General features: G+C 39.7%; 1 protein-coding gene across 1 annotated transcript in view; it reads right to left on the bottom strand.

Moving 5' to 3' along the window:
* The window catches only part of kif20bb (kinesin family member 20Bb), an 87622-nt gene that overhangs the window by 41037 nt on the left and 26840 nt on the right, over positions 1-19745 (bottom strand). The window contains exons 12-17 of the mRNA XM_068002488.1: positions 17669-17831; positions 14600-14887; positions 12003-12142; positions 7314-7458; positions 5963-6170; positions 1181-1239 (exon numbers count right to left, since the gene is read on the bottom strand). Of these exons, the coding sequence (XP_067858589.1) occupies positions 1181-1239; positions 5963-6170; positions 7314-7458; positions 12003-12142; positions 14600-14887; positions 17669-17831 (1003 nt within the window). The remainder of the gene's footprint in view (positions 1-1180; positions 1240-5962; positions 6171-7313; positions 7459-12002; positions 12143-14599; positions 14888-17668; positions 17832-19745) is intronic.

The raw sequence follows: 19745 nt of genomic DNA, 5'->3' as shown, positions 1-19745 counted from the left end.
AATTCTCCTTCGTGGGTTCCACTGCTTTCCCTTTCGTTTTGGAATTGTTTAACTCATGTCTTTCTTCACATCTTTACCTAAGATGACCTTTCTATATATAGCAAAGTGATTTTTTATCTCTTTGCCATGCTTTAAAAAATAAATTTAGAGGCTATTTCACCCAATTGCTATCTTTTCTGTGAAAATAGTTACGATCTGTGTACTCTTCACCGCCACTGTTGCTTTGGTTATTTCCAGCAATCTTAATGCTCTGATCCTACAAGCTTATACAAAAGGTTTGAATCTGAAATTCTAACAGGTCTTTCTCTTTCAGTTGTTGACTATCCCATTGTGTATTTCCAACATTTTCAGTTTTTATTTTAAAACAGAACTAACTTAGAGACTGACTGTCATACCATTATGAGCTACTTGCACTTAAGTTTTCAAACAGTGTCGGCTTGATTCATTTGGTAGCATTCCCATCAGAATCAGAAGCTTGTGAACTCAAGCCTCACACTACAAATTCAGTACATAATCTAGATAGACACTTCAGTGCAGTACTGAGGGAGTGCTGCATTGTCTGAGGTGCCATTCTTCAGATGAGACACTAAACCAATGCCCTGTCTGTCTTTCCACAGTACATTGAAGATCCCACATCACTATTAAAAAAAGATTATCTGCATCCTGCAAATATTATGCTGACCAAAATAGATTAACCGGTCATTCACCTCACCGCTTGTAGGATTTTGCTTGGTGCAGAATGGCTGCCACATTTGCCTCCATAACAACGACTGCACAAAGTAATCAATTATATGTGAATATCTTTGGGACATTTGAGAGATGAAAAGGCACAATACAAATACAAGTTCTTTACTAAACATCAGGTTAAAAGAAAATGTTTCACTGCTTAAAAAAAATCTAATTGTGGTCAAGATGCATCTAAAACAGAACAAAGAACAAAAGTTCTAACAAGTCACACAGAATAGGGCAACAAATCTGACTAGTTCACCAATGTCTGAACTCTTAAGATGCTTACAATAAATCTTGTGACAGGAAAATAAATGCAATGCAGCTTTTTATATCGTACTCTCAAACAGTTTTCTTTAAAAAAATGCCAAAACTGTGAGCACTGTTTCTAAAACAAAATACAACTTGAGAGAATGGCTGAAGTAAAGTCTCCAGCTAGTGTGAAAATAGTCACCTTATGGACTTCCTTCAGTTTTCCCTCATCTTCAGCCAATTTTTCATATGCCTCTAATTCTGAAATTTAAAAACATTAAATATGTAAGCCTAGATAAAAGTACAGATAGTAAAGGCACTCTATTCAAGCTCGTAGAAAAGCAGCATCAAAGCATGGTATTCTGAACAAACAGCATTACAGATAGTCTCTAGATGAATTCTGCACAAAATCAGCCAAAGAGGAAGCCAGGATGTTACAAAGAATGTACAACACAGAAACAGGCCATTTGGCCCAACAGGTCCATGCCGGTCCACATGAGCCACCTCCCACCCATCTTCATCTAACATATCCTTCTATTCCCTTCTCCCTCATGTGTTTATCTAGCTTCCCCTTAATGCATCTATGCTAGTTGCCTCAACTACTCCTTGTAGCGAGTTCCACATTCATATCACTCCCTGGATGAAGAAGTTTCTCCTGAATTCCCTATTGGATTTATTTGTGACTATCTTCTATTTATGGCCCCTAGTTCTGGTGTCCCTGCAAGTGGAAACATCTTCTCTATGTCTACCCTATCAAACCCTTTTATAATCTTAGAGACCTCTATCGGGTCAACCCTCAGTCTTCTTTTCTAGAGAAAAGAGCCCCAGCCTATTCAATCATTCCTGATAGGTGTAACCTCAGTTCTGGTATCAACCTAATAAATCTTTTTTGCACCTTTTCCAGTGCATCTATATCCTTTTTGTAGTGTGAAGACCAGAACTGTTTGCAGTACTCCAAGTGTGATCTAACCAAGGTCCTGTACAAGTTTAGCATAACTTCTCTGCTTTTCAATTCTAACCTTCCAGAAATGAACCCGTGCTTGGTTTTTTTTTTAAATGGCCTTATTAACCTGCATTACTACTTTTAGTGATTTGTATATCTGTACCCCCAGATCCTTCTGCTCCTCTACCCTGTTTAAGCTATCAAAAGGAACATGTGGACTCATTATTCCTACAAAAACATACCACCTCACATTTATCTATATTGAAATTCATTTGTCAATTACATGCCCATTCTGCACGTTTGTTAACGTCTTCCTGAGTATTAACTATACCCCCCAATTTGGCATCGTCTGCAAATTTTGGAATTGTACTTCCGATTCCCGGGTCCAAATAGTTTATTTATATGATGAACAACAGTGGTCCCAGCACCGATCCCTGTGAAGCACCACTTCCCACCTTTTGCCAGTTTGAGTAACTACCTTTAATCCCTAATCTCCATTTTCTGTTTTGTAGCCAGTTTGCTATCCATTCTGCTACTTGTTCCCTGACTCCACCTGTTCTGACCTTAGTTGTGAGTCTAATATACGGTGCCTTTTCCAAGGCCTTTCGAAAATCCATTACATCTACAGCATTGCCCTTGTCTACCCTTTCTGTTACTTCTTCAAAGAATTCAATAAAGTTGGTCAAGCATGACCTCCCCTTTTGAAATCCATGCTGACCATTCTTTATTATATTTTGGGTTTCTAGATGTTCTTCTATTACATCTTTGAGTATGGATTCCATTATCTTTCCTACCACCGACGTTAAGCTAATTGGTCTATAGTTTCCTGGACTTGTTCTATTTTCCTTTTAAAATATAGGAATCACATTAGCTGTCCACCAATCCTCTGGCACTATTTCCTTTTCTAATTAAATATCTCTCTTTTAGTATGCGCGGATGCAATCCAACTGAAACTGGGGTTTTATCCTCTCCAAGTTTGATTAGTTTATTATCTCCCCCTTTTCTATCTTAAATGTCTTTACATCTTTTTTGATCTCTTCTTCTAATATCATGCCTACCATATTAGTCTCCCTGGTAAATAATGAAGCAAAGTTATTATTTAATATTTCTGCCATGTCGCTGTCATTGCCTGTGAATTTATCATCTGTATCCCTTAGTGGCCCTATCCCTATCTTGATTTTTCTTTTATTATTTGTGTCTGTAGAATACTTTACTATTTCTTTTTGATATTCCTTGATAATTTAATTTCATAGTTTCTTTTTGCCTTCCTAATTGTTTCTTTGACTTCTTTCCTAACCATTTCATATTCCTGTTTGTCACCCTCTCCTTTGTTGCCTATGTACCTAGTGTATGCCTTTTTCTTCAGTTTCAATTTTGCCCTTATTTCTTTAATCATCCATAGTGTGTCATTACTGGCTAGTATGTTCTTGCTTTTTAGTGGGATATTTTTCTCCTGGACTCCATTGATCACTGTTTTAAATGTTTCCCACTCCTGTTCTATTTCTTTGACTGTCAGTAATTTTTTCCAGTTTATTTTTCCTAGTTCCATTCACATGCCCTCAAAATCAGTTTCCCCACCCCCCAATTTATCACTTTGGTCTTCGTCTTACTTATGTCTTTCTCAATCTTTATTTTAAATCTGATTATGTTGTGATCACTATTGCCTAGATGTTCCTCTATACTTATTCTCTTATCTGTTCTGGTTCATTTCCCATTACTAGATCCAGCAGTGCTTCCTCTCTTGTTGGGCTTTTTATATGCTGGGTGAGAAATGAGTCCTGCACACATTGTAAAAACTCCTTTCCCTGTACCCTTTACCAACTCTTCTTGCCAGCTTATTTGGAGGTAGTTAAAATCTCCCATGATTATTCTATGCTCTGTGACTACATTGAATTATTGGTGGACGTATCAATTGTATGGTGTCTTCAATATTAACAGAACCACTTCCTACTCTATGTCTGAATTTACATCTGATCACAAACCACTTCAGCAGTTAGGGGAAAACAATTTACTCAAGGCTGTGTTGGGGGGGGTGGGTTGTGCACCCAACAGGTGCCAGAGATCAATTTGCAATGATCTGCCAAGTGAGTACTAACATTGATCTACACTGACCCAAGGGGGTTGAGGCAAAAGGTTGGGCTGAGCCACAGAGGCCAAAAGGTGGAGAATGCTGAAAGATACTGCTACCTTGTCAATGGCCACACAAGCCATTGAATGTACTGCTTTGCATTTGGTTGACTATTTACTTGAGTCTCATCGCTGAACTGGTCAGGAGTTGAAACTGGTCTTACTGAGCTTTATTCCAGTGTCTCCCCATTCTAGGATGAATTGAATTTAGAATTTGAGAGCTAAGATTTCATTCCATGATTAAGATGATTGCTACATACTCTAGTGTGGAGTCCAGTCCAACCTCAGAACAGCCAACACCATCAGAACATTTCCCACAGCAGCCATTATTATGGCATATTAAGCAAGATCATCAGTTTAGTGCTGTGGGTTCACTCATGTCACATTTTTGGGCTTTCATATTAAACATTTTTATTCAGTATCCCACCATGATCTGGAGCATGCCTTTACCTGCCCAATAACTAGGTAAATGATAGGCACGTGCAGGGATTGAACAGAGGGTCCCTTATTACTCCACTCCAACTTACTGGAAATGTATCATATGCCACCATGAGATTCTCCTCTTTGCTCGTCACACTAAATACACTCAAATTAGACCAAGAGTAATACAATACAGTTCATTTTAACTTGGCACAGATAAATGAACAGTAAAACGTATAACCAGTGTATTATATGTAGCACCTTAAACAGAAAGACATCCCAAAGCGCTTCACAGATGAATGTATGGAAAATTGGCGCTGAGCTACAGGGGCGTTTAGGAGAGCTGATCAAAAGCTTGGGGACATAGGTGCAAACTAGTAAAATGTATCTTTAAGACTGATATCAGGAAGTTCTTCACAGAGTGTGATCAACATTTGGAATGGACTCAGGGCAGAGCGCTGAAAGTGAAAACCCTGGAATAATTTAACAAAAAACTAGATGCAGCAATGGGGAAGGGTGGCAGAGTGAAGGTTGTTCTGGATGGATGAATTAAGCTTCCTCATCCTTAATTATCTAGTGAGCTTATGAATCCAAGTTATTGATACAGATTAGAAACAGTAGTGGTCCCAACACCGAGACCCGGGACAACCCAATTACTCAGTAATTTACCCACCCCAACACAACTCATCCAATGAGTATGTGTTGTTTTCTACCCGTCAGCCAATTTCTTGTCCATTCGCAAGCTATATCCTGATTCCCCACAGCTTTGAGTTTAACCAATAGCTTTTCATGTGGAACTTTGTCAAACGTCTTTTGACAGTCTAAGTACAGTACATTGGTGTATGGCCTTCCACAGTCCACTTGGGTTGTCACTTCCTTGAAAGTGGAAGAGGTTGGTCAGGAAAGTTCTACCCCTTCATATTCATTTGAATATGGAAGCTCACGGAATGAGCAATACCTTCTTTTAGTCAAATTCCAAAAATATACCTGCAGAATTCACAATTATGCTTTTTCGGTGAAGTTCATTGCAGTAAATTATAACATTAAAAGTCTTTCAGAAACGAGGTGCTCAGTGTGCTATATCTAGTGGTACAATGCAGGCTCCCAATTCCATACAAGGAAAGTATGCTGACACCAAAACTATTTGGAGAAAAATGCAATAACAGTACAAGTAAGCTGCGTATAGGCAAGGCATTCCCTCGTGGAAAGTACTAGCAAGTAACTCAACCAGGGCTGCTTATGCATCTGCCAGGAATTTGGTGAAAATCAGCATTGGCAGAGTAACTTGACCATTCACCCATGTGCAGGAATTATATAAAATTAAATGGCATCATTCTGGAGGATGTCACTTTTCAAATAAATTTAGCCGTATTCATTTACCTGAAACAACCCTTTTTAGAACCCAATACTGTGCTTAACAACATTTTACAAAATGTATATTAACACTATAATGTTTTATAATTACAGTGCAACAATATGTTCACTGAAACTTACCAGCAGTTTTCTTTTTCAGTGCATCTTGTGTTTGGTTAAGCTCCTGAATGACACGAGCTAAATTAGCTTTCAGGATTGCAATGGTTTCTTGAGCCTCTGGAGCAGTTGTTAGATGGTGATGGATCATTTCAGCTTGCTTCTTGATTTCAGCCACATCTGGTTCCAAGGACTTGATGTATCCCACAACATTCGTATTAACCAAACTCTCCTGTTTTGAAAAAGTACATGGATTGCAGAGCTAGTATTGTAAGTCAGCAAATCACTGGATTGGAAAAAGTAAATCTTTGGAATACTAACTGAAAGTGGAACTTACATACCATGTTAATAACATGTGCTGGCTAAATGCTTGACTGTGGAAACTAACTATTTAGCAGCCTTGTGACTAAAGATCATCCATTGGAACTAATGTACAAACTATTAAGTTAGCAGTCAGCAAGATCTTGTGCCTCCTGTGCTCGGACCTCAAGCCTCCCAACTTTGTGTAGAATAACCTAGAAAAGTGAATCACTTTTATTCATCCTTCCCTTACTCAAAATAGGCTGACAATGAAACAGGGTGCATTCAGAGGCAACTGCAAGGATAAATCACACAAGGCCTTGGTAGTTGCCAGCGCAAAAATTGGGAGGAACTGTACTTCGGAACAAATGTGTTAGGCCGATTTCCTTTCGTCAAATGCATGTTTCAGTGTTCAAAAAGTGATGCTTAACTCTACATGCGAAATTCTACATACAAAGATAGTGTTTCAAGTAGAGAAGTAATAGCATCTGAAGCTCATTACTCTTATTTTGTGAGATTTTTTGATTGGTACAAATTGAGGAACTGTAGTAGCTTGTGCTCCTGACCTAAACATGGAAAATCAGGCTCAAGCATAAACATAGTCTTGTAGAGAACCACAGAAAATCAATGACCTTGCTACATCTTTCTCAGACATGCAGCCTCAAAGCCCAGGGTGTGGTGGTGGGGGGGGCGGTGCGGACATTTCTGCCGAAAGCAGGAGGCACACAAGAGGCACGTGTGCTCCCATTGAGCGTGGTCAGCATTGCATTTCTTTGTTTTGGGGTGGGGTGGTTGCTTTTTATTAATAGTGCTCACCCCACTCATATAGCCTTGTGCCAGGAACTGGAGGGATCAGATAGAGTGATTTTTTTTTTGGAGGACAATGACACCAAACTGCCAGATGAGCCAGATGAAATTGCAAGCCAAGACGGATTTAGATAGGGTTGGACACCCAGTACTAGGTTTTGATAAGCAAGAGTACTTGGGATGTGTGAAAATTGTTAGTTAACAAGCAGCACAGAAGAACATCTCAACATGCAACCGTTTCTGCTGAAAACAACTGCAAAACACATACCCGACTGGCTTCTGATTCAGTATGGACTTCAGTAACAGGATCATTCTGGTCAATAGCAACATACGTGTTGACCAAATTCTGAAATATTGCATTGCGTTTTTCAATTCTGTCCTCCATTAACTGCTTTTCTTCCTTTGCATGCTCACTATATTAAAAAAAAACAGGTGAAACAATTCAAGTGGAAAGCAAAATACTGGAGCTGGTGGAAATCTGAAAAAACAGAAAATGTTGGAAACCCATAGCAGGGCAATCACCATCCATGGAGAAAAGAGACAAGGTTATGATTTGGGTGCAGAACCTTGCTTAAGGACTGAAAAATAAGAGACAGACAGGCAATCAGAAAAAGACAGTTGGGGGGGGGGATTTCTTTTTTAATAAAAAAGACAGAGGAATCATATAGCAGATTACTACTATCAATTAAAGACAGAAGCACTAAGACATTAAAGAAACAAAAAGGTTGTGTAACTAGCTACGCAAATGGGAGACCTGAAATGCAAAAAAAAGGGAGACACTTAAGACCAGGGATCAGGCATGAAATTAACAGGTTTGTAAATGAGGACCTAGCTAAAGTCTGAAATTTCTGAATCAATGTTCGGACCAGAGGATACCTTTGAGAAAGATGAGGTACTGTTCTTGAAACTTGCTGTCAGCTTCAATGGAGCAGTATGAGGCAAATGACAATGAGGTCAGAGTGGCGAACTGAAGTAATTCAGGGTCTCACTTTGCGGACAGACCGGAGGTGTTCGTCAAAGTGCTTAACTAACTTACGTCTGGTTCCTCGATGCAGAAGGGACCACACAGTGAGTACAGTATACTAGGATAGAGGAAACATAGGTAAATTGCTGTCTCACACAATAGAAGTGTTTGGGGCCCTGGACAAGTGGTGAACAGGCAGGTGAATCTCCGGCATTTGCACAGAAAGGTGCCAGGGGAGAGGTGAGCTTGAAGTAGAAGTGATGAGAGTGAACGAGGGTGTTGCAGAGGGAACGGTCCCTCTGGAAATCAGATAGGAGGAGGGGTACAGAGGAAGATTTGTTTGGTGGTGGGATCACGTCAGGTGGCAGAAATGATGGAAGATGATCTGGTGAACATGGAGGCCAGTGGGATGGAAGGTGAAGATCAGGGAACTATCATAGTTGGGAAAGGCATACTAGGTGCCACTATGGGCGCTGAAGCCATAATAGTCAGTGTAAAACTCCAACTCAACATTTTACAGCAATTATAATCAATGGATTCAGCACTTTCATTTTCTATAATTGGTGACCTATCTTGATTTAAAAATGCTCATATTAATCATTATTGTTCATTTGTTATTTTATGTGTTACAATAAAAATGTATTAAACATCAGACCTATGAGCAACTAATAAAGGATTTCTGGAAAATGGTGGTGTCCCTTTTCTCAAAAAAAATCTTCTCAATGTGGGCAACGCTGGCAAGACCATATTTATTGCCAGACTATATATTTACATAGTTAGTTGCCCTGAAATAAAAACAGAAAACGCTGGAGAATCTCAGCAAGTCAGGCAAGCGATCACCTAGTCTGCGTTTGGTCTCCCCAATGTAGAGGAGACTGCATTGTACGCAGCGGATACAGCATACTAAATTGAAAGACGTACAAGTAAACTGTTGTTTCACCTGGAAGGAGTGTTTGGGGCCCTGGACGGTGGGAACGGAGCAGCTGAAGGGGCAGGTGTTGCATCTCCTGTGCTTGCAGGGGACGAGAGCTGGTTTTGGGGTGATGAAAGAGTGGACTAGGGAGTTGTGGAGAGAGCAGTCCCTTCGGAATGCTGAGAGGGGAGGGGTAGATGTGTTTGGTGGTGGGATCACGCTGGAGGTAGCGGAAATGGCGGAGGATGATATGTTGAATGTGGAGGCTGGTGGGGTGGATGGCGGTGAGGATAAGGGGGACCCTGTCATGGTTCTGGAAGGGAAGGGAAGGGGTGAGGGCTTAAGTGCGGGAAATAGGATGGATATGGTTGAGGGGAATCCTTGGTTGAGGAAAAAGGAAGGCATATCGGAAGCACTGGTGCGGAATGTGGTTATGTCAGAATAGATGTGACGGAGAAAGGAATATTCTTTACAGGAAGTGGAGTGGGAGGTGTAATCAAGGTAGCTGTGGGAGTTGGTGGGTGTATAATAGATATTGGTTGACAGCCTATCCCTAGAAATGGAGATAGAGAAGTCAAGGAAGGGTGGAAATTGGAAGCAAAGTTGATGAAATTTTCCAGTTCGGGGCGAGAGCAGGAAATGGCACCGATACAATAATCAATGTACCAGAAAAAGAGGTGAGGGAGGGGACCTGAGTAGGACTGGGACAAGGAATGTTCCATGTATCCCACAAAAAGTTAGGCATAGCTGGGACCCTCTACATTGGGGAGACCAAACGCAGACCGGGCGATCGCTTTGCTGAACACCTCCGCTCTGTCCGCAAGAATGACCCCGACCTGCCGCTTGCTTGCTAGGGGGAACAGGTACTTCCTGTCTACTCTATCTGGGCCCCTCATAATTTTGTGCACTTCAATCAAGTCACCCCTCAGCCTCCTCTGCTCCAAGGAAAACAACCCCAGCCTATCCGATATCTCCTCATAGCTGCAACTTTCAAGCCCTGGCAACATTCTTGTAAATCTTCTCTGCACTCTCTCCCCAAAGCAATTACGTCCTTCCTGTAATGCGGTGACCAGAACTGCGCACAATACTCCAGCTGTGGCCTTACCAGAATTTTATACAGTTCAATCATTACATCCCTGCTTTTGTATTCTATACCTCGGCGAATAACTGAGAGCATTCCACATGCCTTCTTCACAACCTTACCCACCTGTACTGCCACCTTCAATGACCTGTGCACTCCAAGGTCTCTCACTTCTTCTACCCCTCTCAATACATTCCCATTTACTGCGTATTTCCTTTTACTGTTTGCCCTCCCTAAGTGCATTACCTCACACTTCTCTGGGTTGAACTCCATTTGCCACTTTTCTGCCCATTCCACCAACCCATTGATATCTTCTTGGAGTCTACAGCTATCCTCCCTTTTGTTCTTTCCTCCCCATCTCCCTTTCCCTGGCTCTGTACTTGGTCAAAAACTAACTCTTAACATCTTCCAGTTCTGACTAAAAGTATTCGACCTGAAACGTTAACTCTGTTTCTTTCTCCACAGATGCTGCCTGACTTGCTGAGCTTCTCCAGCATTTTCTGTTTTTATTTCAGATTTCCAGCAACCACAGTACTTTGCTTTTGATCGAGTTGCCCTGAGTTGAATTGCTGCAGTCCTAGTGCTGGTGGTACTTAACTTTTTTCAGGATTCTAATCTGTAAAATAAAAAAAATGAAGTAGCTTGCTAGGCCACTTCAGAGAGGATTAAGAGTCAACTACATATTGTAGGACTAGAATCACATGTAGGCAAGGCAGTTAGGGGTAGCATGTTCCACTTGAAGGACATTAGTGAACCAGGTGGGTTTTTGCAACAACCAGACAGCTTTGATCATTTTTCCTGGTGCTCATTCATAAATTTCTGGATTTATTGACTTCAGTTTCACAACTTGCCATGGTGAAATTTCACCTCCCCAGCTCTGGGTGGCTAGCCCAGTATCACAATCACTAAAAACAACAATAAAGAAAACTCTCTCACTGTGACGTGTTAGGCACCGATTATTAGCTAAAACACTGTCAGATAAATACAAATTAAATGGTGCTGGTGGTTACCAAAACTAATATTAAAGAAAAGCAGAATAGACTCCTCCTGAAGGTTCTCTTCTCACTTTCAGCTCTCATTTTGTTTTATTAAAACAAGACATGGCATCTGCAATTACTCCAGGAGTCTGAAATGCTAAATACAGGCTTGCTCACCAACTCTCATCAGTGCCAACTATCTGTTCAAAAAAAGAACAAAGCTGTCTGGCACTTCAGCAAAGCTGCCTATGGGAAAGCAAACCAGTATGATTGATCTGGTAATTAAGGCAGATGGGGAAAAAGGAAGAAGAAAATAAAAAGGAGGGGGCAGTTCATGCTCTAGCTACCTGGAAAATATGATTGATTTAAAACTTAACACATGATTTTGGTTTGTCTCTGATTGTCACTGGAGAAGCTCATTTAAAGAGGGATAGTTCTAATAATGGAGGATATCTCTATTTTCTTTTGTGCCAGCTTGGATAAGAAAGAAGAGAGAGACATACAACTAGGCTGCTGTCCCATGCTCTAGTTGAGAATGAACTGTTTATAGCAGTAAAAAAAAGCTATGGATCATTTTCAGAAGACAACCCTACAGGAGAGAGGAAATACATGGCACCAATCTCAAATTGAATATCCTGAAGGAACAAAAATTATTTTGCAAAAGCTATGAGCACATCACTGATTTAATAAAACCTGGTGTTCTCTCCTTTCAATTCAGCAATGAAGTACATAGGAGTAGACAATTATTGAATATGATTACATGCAGCAGAAAAGCTGAAACCCTTGGACTTGAAATGTCAGGTCTCCTCTGGGCTTTATCAATTCCAGACTTAGGTTGTAGAGATGAAAGTATAGGGTGGACATTACTTTGTACCAAAACTGCCCACCATTCACACATTAAAAAGAGACTTCCTATTAAGTTCATGTATTATATTGTTAACTAATAGATTTGGATTTTCCTTCAAAATTACATTTTTAGAACCCTGAAGTGACCATTTCATTAAAATCACCTAAGACTGTACCTTAAATTATTTTCAAACTGAGCCATATATTTTTCCATTTCTTGACAAACTTCTTCCCGGATTTTCTTTTCCAAGATAACTTTTTCTTTCTTTTCCTCAATCAGCTTGTTTTTCAGGTCTTGTATGTAAAGCAGCAGTTTCTATATATAGCATCACAATTAAAAAAACAAAATACAGATAGCACATTTAAATTCTAACAAAAGAATTTATTTAATTTGCGAATTTCTATATTTCCCTGAAACAGTATTTAAAAAGTGTAAAGCATGTTGAAAACACATCGAAACTATGCACAAATCACAGGGACATGCCGTGTTTTCTCACTCCTGGGACGCTAGCTTGTATTCAGCACAGGCTTAAAAAGATGAAAGTCCTTGCTCTGCTGGCTATAAGGATCACAAGCAAAATTCATTTAAGTAGTCGCAACTCTTGCGCATAATTGAGCAGAAATTATCTAGTTTGAAAAAGCCATGGGGATGATTAATATAGAATATGGAAATGTCACACTACTGCAGTTCTTGAGATGGGGGAACCTCCGAGATTATAGCTAAAGTGCAATATGAAGAACAGCAGAATCTGCTTCTGACTACGCCATACTTGATCCAATGGCACTGGAAATAACATTCCATTCCCTTGCAATGATGGCTCTTATTTCAACTGAAGAGTTATTAAATAAAATCTACATACAAAAAGAAAAGAACTTTATTTGACTTTTCATCAGAGGACAGGACTGGACCCTTTATTTCCATATAGCTCCAAGTTTAGAAGGGGGAGAAAAACAACCTAAAAGTATAGAGTACACTTGTGTGAATGTATTCTCATCCAGGAACAGGAAAACTACCACTATGTTACCTACCACATTGATTGTTTGGCTGTGCTCATATGGAGTAAGTGAACAATCTAAAACAGACAGACAGTCAGGTATAACTGGAGACAGACTTGCTTCCTTTGAATCCGCAAAAGAATATCAATTCAGATTCACAGATCAATTGCTGATAGTAGCTGGGGAGAACAGCAGCTAATACTAACCAAACAATTTGCAGTTCAGTCCAGTTATGAGTTATTTGAAAATAATTGACTCTCTCAACTCTACACTTCATCTAATTAGAGGCATGAGTCAGCAGGAGCAAACTGTGGAATTATTGTAACCTGAATTACCAGAACATCTTTCTCAAATCTGTCTGAACAGAACAGCTATCAAGAACCTGGAAAGTTTTGGCAGACTATTTGACAACTATTGCAGATCTACATGAACCCTTGAAGTAAAACCAAATCACCCCAAGTCTAGCTGGCCTGAGTGGCAGAGAATGAGAAGCTACTCTGCATTAGTCAATAAACTCAGAACAAACCTGGCCACTCAGCATGCACCCCAGCTGCACAGGATATTTAGAAGAGACTATTTAGGTGTTGACAGAGGAGTGTTCATAAACAGTAGCCTCAGACCATTATTCTAAAATCAAAAGGAATCATAGCAACTGCCTTTTCTTACAGTGAACGTCAAATCACACATTATGGGGTGCAGGGAGAGCGCAAACAAAAATCTGTCCAACTATCACTAGGGAATGAAAACAAACCAATCCAATAGATGGCACAGGACATAATTTTTCTCATTCTCAGTATGTGGGCATTGCTGGCAAGGCCAGTATTTATTGCCCATCCATCGTTGCACTGACTGAGGATGTTAGGGAACAAGTTGGGATATTTAAATGACAATCCGACAGCTTCATGGTCACTTTTCCTGGTACAGGCTGCTTTTAAAAAATATATAAATTTAATTCAAATTCTCAAACTGCCACGGAGGGATTTAAACTCACCTTCTGTGGAATACTAGGCCAGGCCAGGCCTCTGGATTACTAGTCCAGTAACATACCCACTACACTTTTGTACCCATGGGCCATTCAAAACGTCTTGAGCTGGCACACAGTACTGTCCTTTGTCACCCACCCTCTGTAGAAATGGCTGAGTTTTTGAAAAAGGTGGCAAACTACTGTTCTATGCCTTGGATTGTACATCAGCACATCAACTCCTTCAATGACCTGCTCATCTGTTATTACGCACAACTTTCTCCATGATAAGCTATACCCATTACACATCATGGGAGGCAGCTTCACATGCAATACAAGAACCCTGGGAATATTCCAATGCAAAACATACTGTTCTTTTACACAGAGGTAGATAAAGGTTTCTCATTATTTTTAAAAAGAGAGAACTACTATCTCTATTTATAAGAGGCTAAAAAGACACATGAAGCAGCATGCCACAGATAATGAGATGTGGCCCCAAGCTCATATTATGAACACCAGTGAGTGGATGACCAGAGGTACTACCTGTTTATTTGTATTAGATTGAATACTGTCCCTATATTCTGCTGTTGCACATTAAACTTCAGCAACTGTACTACCTTTGGAGTTTGTTAAACTGGTTAGCAGAGGTAATATACAAAAACATTTCAAGCATGATGTAAGCAAACTTCATGTAAGCAGTATGAACGGAAGATTCCCAGCAAAAAGGTCATCTTCTACCCAGTCAACTCTTTCTAGATTGCACACGGTACAAAATTCTGTTCAGTTTAGCAGTAAGATTAAACAAAATGTATTTACCTCATAGTTGTTTTTGCTCATTACTATATTCTCCTCTTCTTCTTCTTCTTCTTCTTCCTCCTCTTCTTCCTCCTCCTCCTCCCTCTGCTTCACTTCAGTTACATTAATTGTCTCAGTATCCCCCTCCTCCACTTCAATAACATCCTCCAGAGTAGCATCCCAAGCCATAGTTTGTCTTTTTGCCAAAAGGGATTCATTTTCAGCATTGTTGATGATCAATGAAACATCTCTGGCTGATCTTTTTGGAATCAAGAGTGCGGGAAGAAGCTTTGAACTATTGAGAAGAATCTAGAATAGAAAATACTAGTTTAATAAGTGATTTCTGGTTTTCGTCAGAAAACAAAAAATAATTTTACAGGGTTAGTACAGTGAAGGCATTGAAACTATTCACTGCTATTAAAATCACAAAGCATCCAGGATGCAAGTGGGATGCTGCTAATCCACTCCCATTAATTAGATTATCCGGATCACAAATCAGTCAATTACATGGATTCTAACCGAAGCAAAAAAATGAGACACAAAAGATAGGAACTAATTTGTCCATTAATATTTCAGAACTTCAGAGGAAACAAAGCCAAGTTTATGCTCTTATGCAATACTCAGTTTATGAAAAAATGTCAATTCAATGCATTTTGATACATGCTTCTTGTGGAGATGCTGGTGATGGATTGGGGTTGACAAATGTAAGGAATCTTACAACACCAGGTTATAGTCCAACTGTTTTATTTGAAAATCACAAGCTTTCGGAGGCTTTCTCCTTCGTCAGGTGAGCGAGTGACGAAGGAGAAAGCCTCCGAAAGCTTGTGATTTTCAAATAAAACAGTTGGACTATAACCTGGTGTTGTAAGATTCCTTATATTAGCTTCTTGGTCTCTGGTTCCATAAGTAGATTCTGTTTGTATAGCCACAATCATCTCAATTGCTTCAATAAAACCTGGAAACAATATGCATTAATATACACTGTTGGAAATCAATTACAAAGATGATTCAATCAATTTTTAAAAATAAATCAAAATTTTATTCTAAACACTTACTACAGACTAATAAGCCCAAACCTGGATCATGTGTAGGGACAATGGTGAGTATTCTATTGTATTCATTGAATGAAGTTCTTCATGTTTTAGCACCATTCTAGAATCCAGCAAATCCTACAGAACACAGATATCCGCTATCCCTTAAAACTGCAGTAAGTCATCCATTATAGGTCTACAGTCCTATTTAGCACCTAATCAATCTCACTTGGGCCAAAAGTGTGGAGAGAGTCTGGGACTAGAAACACATGATCAATACTGAAAAGCCTAACACCAGTAACTAGTAAGGAATAATTTGTCAGGAAATAACTGAAGCCTACCTCAAGGAAATACCCTGCCTATCACACTTTTCCATCTTCCCCAACCTTGATCTTCCAAAAAAAGACATTTTCTTGGGCAATGAAGTTCAATGATCCTTTTTGTGAAAACACTCACTTTGGAAAACCAACAGGTCAGCTGAAGCTTATCCAGAGACACATTGACAACTGCTTGAAAGACAGCCTCACATAGAGCTTATTAAGCTCTATTAGTTTTATGCAAAAGGGACTGAGTCAACAAAACTTTGCTACATATTGATTTGCAGAATCTATGCATTTATCAAACAGGACCTTTTCTCAAACTTGTCCAACTAGCCTCATAATTTCTTGTGTTTTAAGTAAAAAGCATCAAAAAAAGGAATCTTTGATATAGAAGTGGAATTAATGTATGTCTTGGAAAGAACAGCCGCAGGACACAAGGAACCAAACAAAACTAAAGTGGAAGATTAGAATTTGGAGATGGAAATCGAAAAGATGTTACAAACTGGAAAGCATTTTTTTTTTTGCCCACTAAAGCTAGAAAATGTATCTTACCCCTGGAGTTTGGGAACCTAGCAAGGAGCACAAAATACAAATTTCCTAATACAACAATGAAGTAGGAAAAGGTCATAAGCTACATAAAAATAGGTATTCTTATCACCAACTGCTGTACTAAAACACACTGTCCTTGAATAATAGGCTGACATTAGACACAACTACTAAAGTCTTTGACTTTAACCTATGTATTAATGCAACTGCAGCTCCAAACACGCAAGTGAGTCTACACAGAGTCTTACAACAAAAAAGGTGGCCATTCGGCCCATCGCGCATGTGCCGGCTCTTTGAAAAAGCTGTCCAATTTGTCCCACTCTTTTCTCCCTCCCTCCCCCCCACCTAGCAAATGTTTTCCTTTTCCAGTATATATCGAATTCCCTTTTGAAAGTTACTATTGAATCTGCTACCACCACCCTTTCAGGAAGTACATTCCAGATCATAATTCGCTGTGTAAAAAAAATTCTCATCGCCCCTCTGATTCTGTTGCCACCCACCAGTGGAAACAGTTTCTCCCTATTTATTCGATCAAAACCCTTCATACCTGGTTCTTACATATATACCAATGATTAAGAATACAAGTTAGTTTACACTACTTGGTTCTTGAAGTGTGTTTACCAACTGAAAATGCACACGTCAGAAGCTACAAACACTGAGGATCTGAATGGCAACTACAGTGCCAGGCCCACGAGCAGCAGTCAGTAGCAAATTAATCTCTTTTATTTGTCTTGTCCAGTAGTTCTTATGCACAAGTCTCCAATTTGGTCATCTTGACCAGAGCATTGTTTGAGTTTGGAGTCTTCATTTCTCCCACCACTCTTAGAAATAATGGTTAAATTCACAGAACTTGAAGATTTTAGAAACCGCCACAGGGGAGGGGGTGATGCTGTGACCAGCAACAGGAAGTGATTCCCTACAACTAAAGAATTTATAAACCTGTAGTTGTGAAAAAGCAACCAAAAAACACTCAAACCCAGATAAGTCTTCTTGCACAAACCACTTTTCTGACAGTAGAGCAGCAGAATGAAAGAAAAATAAATCGAGGGGTATTCTCCCAGATTGCAGTAAAACTTATGCAACCGCAAGTCTTCTGAAAAGATGGATACTTACCAAATATTCAGTTGTCCAACTGAAAGGCTTATGGGTTAGAATAATACACATAATTTTATCAATTCACATATTTAACCTACCTTTTGTGCCACTGCAGAGAACTTCAATACATTCAGTGTCTCATCATACATAGAAGCGCACTGGCTGATGTTAACAATCATGCAAACTTTTCCTCTACCAGAAAAAAAACCCTGGAAATAGCGAGTAAGCTTACTTTCCCTAAATGGAACATGGTTGTGGGTCCTAAGAGACAAAAGGAAAAAGTTTTACTGAAACGTGAATGAATTTGGCACACATAACTTTCAGCATTCACAGCAGTATTCAGTTTTTTGCATTCGCCTTTTAGATCTCAAGAGAACCATCCCTAATATTTAAATGTGGTCAAATTGAATTGTAAATGTTAGATCTCTAATTAATGTAAGCTCTGCATACTTAAGTTAAAGATTAACAGAAACACTTAGATTTTTTTTCTTAAACTGTGCAAAATGCCAACAGAATTTTCAAAACAATACAAGAGATGGTAGATTTTGAAGCTTTGAAATATGGTACTTTCAAAACAGGATTTGCCAAGAAAAACTTCAGTTTATATGGATCTAAAAAGTGAAAATTAAGCCATTCAATCATGTTTAAATCTGATAGCTATCCCTTTTAAATAAGGCACAAAATTTTAAAACATCTGCACTGTCCCAGCCTATATCATTGCTTATCTTGCAAAATCCAACACACAATTTCAATTATATATGGACTTCATTTTTGGTTCATGGATAGGGCAGCCTGCTACCTTTCTCAACAGGGTGGCCAGTGATGAATTTCTAACAAGTTTTGGCAATTGGGCGAGGTGTATAAAAAGAGCAAAGAGAGCTATGAGTGTAGATCTGACAGGTAGATTTAGCTAGCTCTCAGTGCTTGTATAGGATACAAGAAAAGAACTGTAAGTGTATTGAAAAACATTTGGTTTATTAAAATAACAGTTTAGTGTACAGACGACAACTTGTTTTCCCTGTAAATAAATGTTAATTGTTGATATATGGGGGTACATTTTAACCCCAAGAATGGGTGGGTTGGGGGCAGGTGGGAAGGTAAAAATTGTAAAACCCATCCCCAATCTGCCCACTTCTGGTTTTAACAGAGGCGGATCGAGGGGCGGGCGACCAACCCGCTCTCAGGAGGCGGGCCAGTCAGTAAAATCTTTTAAAGGAGGCCGTGCGCCTCCATTTTAACAGCATATTTATTTTTAACTCCTAAGGGCTAGGATTCCCAGGCCTTCTGCTTCAAGCCACGTACGAGGCGGCGAGAAGTCCCGGATCAACAGATAAGTGCCTTTATTGCACTACTTGTGGGCCAGAAGGAGCAGGAGTGTTTCCTCCAGGCACAGCAAGCTTACCTGCCTCGCTCGGACCACCCCCCCATGATGTCAGACTGCTGGCATCCGCTCCCTGGCTGCTCTCCCATCCAGTCTGTCAAACTGGCTGGCTGTCGGGCGGGAAAAGTACAGAATAAAAAATTGAGAGCTGTCCTTCGTCAAAATTGTAAGGATGTCTGGGAAACTCCCAGCTTGACGATAAAATTTACCCCATGATGTTTTATACGGGATGTCCCATAACATTGCTAATAGAGAATTGGAGGATTTGATGTTTTATAACAATAAAAGTGTTTATGACTTTTAGGGGATTACATCAGGACAACTGATTTACAGTAACTGATTAAGTCAAATTCCAATTTTGTAAATTTTCCTGGTGTTTCAGGGTTCTTCCCGGTGATTTAGGGATTGAATTCTGTAACTGTCTATTATCCTGTGGAAACCAGAAAGGATTAGCTTTAATTTCTATCCCATACCATTTTAAAAACGGAGAATACATAGCAAGGTGGTATGTAATATGCACCAACTGGAGGTAGATTTACATTAGTAGCAGAATTGAGGGGGTAAAAGGAGATTAGCTGTACTTGGGGGAAGTCCCGGTCTTGACAAAACTAGGATGGGGTATGGAGTTTGACAGTACTGCAGTGGAGTCGCTGCAGTTTAGCAGCATGAGGAGGTAGGAGGGGAGCTTTGTTCTGGCATCATTGTGGAGGGAGAAATGGGGTTTTATCAGAACTATGGCAAACAAACCCAAGGTTTGGCATAACTGGGATTGAAATGTAAAGTTTTGCTCACTG

Source organism: Heptranchias perlo, chromosome 21 (genome assembly GCF_035084215.1).
Source record: "Heptranchias perlo isolate sHepPer1 chromosome 21, sHepPer1.hap1, whole genome shotgun sequence".
Taxonomy (NCBI): Eukaryota; Metazoa; Chordata; class Chondrichthyes; order Hexanchiformes; family Hexanchidae; genus Heptranchias; species Heptranchias perlo.
The sequence above is the reverse complement of the archived record's forward strand: the minus strand, read 5'-3'. Positions and strand labels throughout refer to the sequence as shown.